Source organism: Medicago sativa, chromosome 3 (assembly GCF_051527215.1).
Source record: "Medicago sativa cultivar Bolivia chromosome 3, Bolivia_mono, whole genome shotgun sequence".
Taxonomy (NCBI): Eukaryota; Viridiplantae; Streptophyta; class Magnoliopsida; order Fabales; family Fabaceae; genus Medicago; species Medicago sativa.
This window is the reverse complement of record NC_140751.1, coordinates 72,652,296-72,657,452: the sequence shown is the minus strand read 5'-3', so window position 1 is coordinate 72,657,452 and position 5,157 is coordinate 72,652,296. Positions and strand designations below refer to the sequence as shown.

Here is a 5,157-nt window from a genome sequence, read left to right as displayed (position 1 = left end):
AATTCTGACTTTGGAAATAGTTGTCTCGTCCAGATCATTAAAGAGCTCACGATCATAAGTCATGTGGTTTGTGCAACCACTATCTATAAGCCAACTCTCTCGAGTGGTGTTGGTGGCAAAGCATGATGCTACAAAGAGTTGCTCCTCCAAAGTTTGATCTTCAACAGCCTTAGCTTCTCCCTGATGTTGAGCCTTGCATATTTTTTCCACATGTCCTAACTGACCACACTTGTGACATTTTACGTCTGGTCTCCACCAACATCTGTCTGGTGTATGGTTATTTTTTTGCAGTATGGACATGGTGAAAAGAGACTTGTATTGCTGCTCTGGTTTCTTTTCTCATTCCTTCCACCATTGTAGTTCTTTAATTTAGCTTGTAATGCTCCTTCTACTGAACCTTCAGACCTTATCATTCTTCTTTGTTCTTGGGCTTGCATAGCATTTACAAGCTCTGCCACGGTAAGCTTTAACATGTCCTTGGTATTTTCCAAGGAAGTGATAGTTGCTTCAAATCTTTCCGGGACAGTCACGAGAATTTTCTGAACTATTCTTGAATCAGATAATTCAGAACCAAGCAATCTTACTTTGTTAGCAATGCTAATAAGTTTATTTGCATACTCTTTAATTGTTTCAGACTCCTTCATCTTTTGCATCTCAAATTCTCGGATCAAATTAAGTGCTTGCATCCCCCTAATTCTTTCATCTCCTTCATATTCAGTTTTGAGGAAATTCCATATTTCAAATGCTGATTTGATGGTCATAATTCTGGTGAAGATTTCTTCTGAGACAGCAGCAAACAAAGTAGCCCTTGCTTTTGACTTTCTTGTTTTCCTTTCCTTGTGATTTTTTATCTGAGCCATTGTTGGATTGTCTGACAAAGGAAGAACTTCGTAGTCCTCCTCAACAGCTTCCCAGAGGTCATTTGCCTCTAAATACGCCTCCATCCTTGCTGCCCATATATGATAGTTTTCACCATCAAACACAGGTAATGGTAGGGCTTTGTAGGATGTTTCAGAATCCATCTGTTTGATGAATTGAAAATAGTGTTTAAGCTTTTATGGTGGGTTTCACTCACTTCACTCACAAGTCCCTCCAAGAAGAAGGCTCTGATACCAATTTGTTGGATATAGAAAGGTTTAACGTGGAAAAGAATATGTTATGTGAACAACATGAAAGGGATATTTTTATTGAATGATAACCATCATATTTATACATAAAGAAAAGCCTAAAATAATGCATAAAGAAACTACTATTTGAAAACTAAATGCCTAAAAACTGGTAACAAATAGAGCATATCAGAGAGTTCCTAACAATAACATAAAAAGATAATGGATCCTAAAAATTAGGATCTTAAAACAGTAGTTTCATAGTCATCCAGTCAACAGTAACTGAGGGGCCAATTCAATTTTGTTTTTAGACTTTTCAGAGATATGTAGGCTATTACATTTGATAGACATCCAAGACATATTGAGATTTTCCACATCTTTAAATTTTGTTGTAAACATTCATAGATCTTATGAGAATTGCATCTTGTTTAAATGAGATTCAAACAATTCAATGTTATTTAGGGCGATTTTGATGATGTAAGGAAATTTCATGCTGTGAATTGGGGATGCAAGTGACGATACATGATTGCGAATGTGGTGAGGCATAAACCTACTGATTCAAGTCTTTGGAGATCTTTGGTTAAACTTTGACCCAGACTCTCAAAGTTTGAGTTTTGGATTGTTGGCAAATTGTGAAAAGGTTGATGCGTAAATTTGTAATTGGATTGATATCAATCTCCGTGGCGCTAATTTCGAGGGTAGTATTCCGAATGCCTTGAGAGTGGAATTTGCATATTATGAATGATTGGCTGCCTCGGAACATTGTGCAGAGAATCACAGCTATTGTGCTGCCTAGTCTAGATCGAGGGGATGATTGAGGTGTTGGCCGGGTGATATGAATGGTGAATTCACAGTTTCTGCAGCTTACCATTTGCTATGCAGTACCGGTTACATCAATAATCAGGAGATTTGGAGTCAAATTTGGCGGCTGTGGGTTCAAGAGTCAAGTTTTTTATTTGGATTGTTTTGCATGAAAGATTGATGACCAATTTTCAGAAAAGTAAAATGAGAATTGGTAGTCCTTGATGCGTGCATTGTGAAACTGTACAAAGGGATTGTCCCATTGCTATGGATTTATGGATTAACTTAGTACCATTGGAAGCTAGAGATTGGTAAATATGATTAATTATTTTAATTTGCAAGTCTCATTTTGATTTATTTATCAGTCACTTACAATGTGTAAATTACTTTATTTTCTTTGATGCATTCTGCATTCATTGTACAATTGAGGCGCTTGCTCTACTTCAGAGCTCAGCAAACAGAAATAGAAAGCTAAAAATAAAAATTCCAAAGAAAAAATTACAAGAGTTACATAGACAAAACTAACAAAAGCTAAAACAATAAAGAAAAAAAATAAAGCAACAAAAAAAGTGTCACCAATATATCTATTCACGGTTGCCTTGTTGGTCAAGAAAGAGAGATGATACGTGTATAAAGCAACTCATTCCATGTATCAGGTAACCCTGGTAAACACCAATGGATACAATCTGCATAAGTAGCAGGGTTAGCCTGTTGCTCTGGAGTTAACACTTTGCCTTGACGTATTGTGTAGACAGAAGTATGTGCATCTTTTCTATATTCTGATAATTTGGTGATGTTTATAAAATCCACTTTCACTTTTGTTGATTTTGTCACATTTTTAGCAATGACAAAAAGACGATGATCTGTGCCTACTTGTAATGGAGTAGACATGTTGAGAATTGGTGCAGTTTCCTTTGCACATTTTATTCCATTTGGATTGTTCCAATCCTCACTCCTAAAAAGTCATAAATTAGAGTAAAGAATTATAAATGTTGCAAGTCACATATATAGACCATAAGTTAACACAAAAAAGTGAAAAACTATAAGTTAGAAACTGAAGAAATTAAGATCTGATAATTATTTACTTGATATGAAGAGGGGACATGCTGTTGAAGAAAATTTTGGTTCGATTTGGATCAATGTTGTTATCCACAAATCTTGACCATGTCTCAAGGACTCTCCTGTATGCTATTGGCCTAGGGACTTCATCATACTCCTTGGATCCTTCATCAAACGACCCTCGCCTTAAACATGAGAAACACACATATAAGTTTCATTAATTTACTCCAAAATTAATATAGTTATAAAGTCCAATAATATTCATATATGATATAATGTTGTGCTTGCTTACAGGACTTTCATAGTGCCAGTATTCATCCACCATATGTAGGTGTTAAAAATCAGGTAGTCCACATTCTTCCAGTGCACACCATGCTTTTCAATTGATTCAGGCATGATTATACGGTTCAATATACTGTGCAATGTTGGATCATCTGAATTTGATTCTACAAGGAATGGTGACCAATAGAATTCCACAGTAGCATTGTAATCCTGCACACACACACAAACATAACAAGCTAGCTAGTCAATTTCAATGGCCCACAATATTCCAATGCCATATTAGTAAATATGTGACTTTGTATTGGTGTTTTAAAAATCGAACCGAACCAGACGATTCAATTGATTGGACTTTGAATCGATATTTACTATGGTTTGGTTATTTAAGCGGTTCAATTGCGGTTGAATCGTGACCTTGAGATCTCACCAATTTGAAATGAAGTTCGGTTTTTAAAAAGTGCTTTGTAGATCAAACAAACATAAATAATTATCAATTAGTCCATCAATTGTGGTCTAATAGTAACACTGATCAGGTTTTGTATTTTCATTCTTTTTTAACCTTAGAGTGTCATTATTAATCATGAGGAACATTTTATTAGGCTAGAATTATACTTGTGATTAATCATTATGTTGGCATCAATATATTCCCTACTTTTGACCACAAAGAGAAAAAGTTAAAGAAGACAAACCTCAATTCTAAAGATAGAGAGAGAACCAGTTTTGTTCAAGCTCTTTTTGCTTTGAGGAATAACAGATTGAACCAAACAAATCATTGATTCCCATTGGTTCCTATTCAATGAGTCTCCAACAAACATAAGCCTCTTCCCTCTAAGCTTCTCAAGAAGAACTCTTGGTTTGAACCTTAATAACAAAGTTTATACAAATTTAATTAATCAACATTAACAACATTATCAAACTAAAACAAGAAATTTGAAAAATGTAAAGAATTTTAATGTGCTTACTTTGGTAAAGAACAATCTCTTGGCTGCCACCTCCAATTTTGATACAAAGAATCACTTCTTCCATTCTTCATGCATGTAACTTGTGAAGTAAGAAATTCACATTGTTCTTCTTTGTATAAAGGACGTGTCACATTATCAAGAACCCATTTCCCTGTAAACAAATCACAATCTTCTTGAGGCAACACAATCTTCTCTTCTTTTTCTTCTTCATCTTCTTTTTCCTTCGTTAACACAGCGGCTTTCAAATCAACCGGTTCTTGGATTTCCTCAGAATCCTTAACCTTAGAGTTCTTGCTATCTCTTTGAACAGAATTGTCTGGTTCAGATTTTTCTTCTTGGATTTCTTGAGTTTTGTATTTGATCCTCGAGAATGAAAACTCCGCTATTGACTTAACGTCTTCGTTGTACATGAAGACTCCAAAGAGGAATAGGGAGAAAACAACAAAGAAAATGGAAATACTTTTGTTCTTTTTGCCTTTCATTGTTACAGTTTCTGAGTAGAAAAGATTTTTCTTGCAGCAAAGAAACTGCATGGGAGAGAACAAGAGAGAAAGAGTGAATAAAAGGTCTTTGTTTGAGTATGTGAAAGGAAGGGTAGAAAATATAGAGAAAGAAATGAACAAAAATAAGATGAAGAAACAAAGATTATCTATTTTGTATTTTTTTAATTATTTTTTTTAGATAATTTAAACTTAGTATTATTAGGCTATTTTTGTTTAGTTGAGGTTTGGTGAAATGAGGTTGTCTTTGAAGAATCTACTATGACAGAATACAGTGTTGGTGAAGGAGAGTTGTGTTCCTCACATTACCAACTTATTGGTCTATATATTTTTTAATTCCTATAATCCATTTGCAATATCTAAGTCTATCTTTTTCAGACAATACATGAAAGCGATGCAAAGGAGTGATTTCAAAGTCTTCAGTTTAGTGTTGGTCTTAGTCAGAGTGAG

General features: G+C 34.7%; 1 protein-coding gene across 1 annotated transcript; it reads right to left on the bottom strand.

Annotated features, from left to right (window-relative positions):
* Positions 1-2,260: 2,260 nt before the first annotated feature.
* ESK1 (trichome birefringence-like protein (DUF828)) lies at positions 2,261-4,783 on the bottom strand. Its single transcript, XM_085753523.1, has 5 exons — positions 4,208-4,783; positions 3,935-4,106; positions 3,259-3,458; positions 2,993-3,151; positions 2,261-2,862 (listed from the first exon to the last, which is right to left on the bottom strand). The coding sequence occupies exons 1-5, from the start codon at positions 4,738-4,740 to the stop codon at positions 2,514-2,516; spliced, it is 1,413 nt and encodes a 470-aa protein (XP_085609649.1). The 5' UTR covers positions 4,741-4,783; the 3' UTR covers positions 2,261-2,513.
* Between the last annotated feature and the right edge of the window lie 374 nt (positions 4,784-5,157).

What these genes read in the sequence shown, in the direction of transcription:
- ESK1 (XM_085753523.1), bottom strand. Translation starts at nt 4,740, where the DNA reads ATGCAGTTTCTTTGCTGCAAGAAAAATCTTTTCTACTCAGAAACTGTA. An exon ending in AGAGATTGTTCTTTACCAAA is followed by an intron (nt 4,107 to 4,207) that starts GTAAGCACATTA and finishes TTTGTTATTAAG; the next exon opens with GTTCAAACCAAGAGTTCTTC. An exon ending in ATGTCCCCTCTTCATATCAA is followed by an intron (nt 2,863 to 2,992) that starts GTAAATAATTAT and finishes ATGACTTTTTAG; the next exon opens with GAGTGAGGATTGGAACAATC.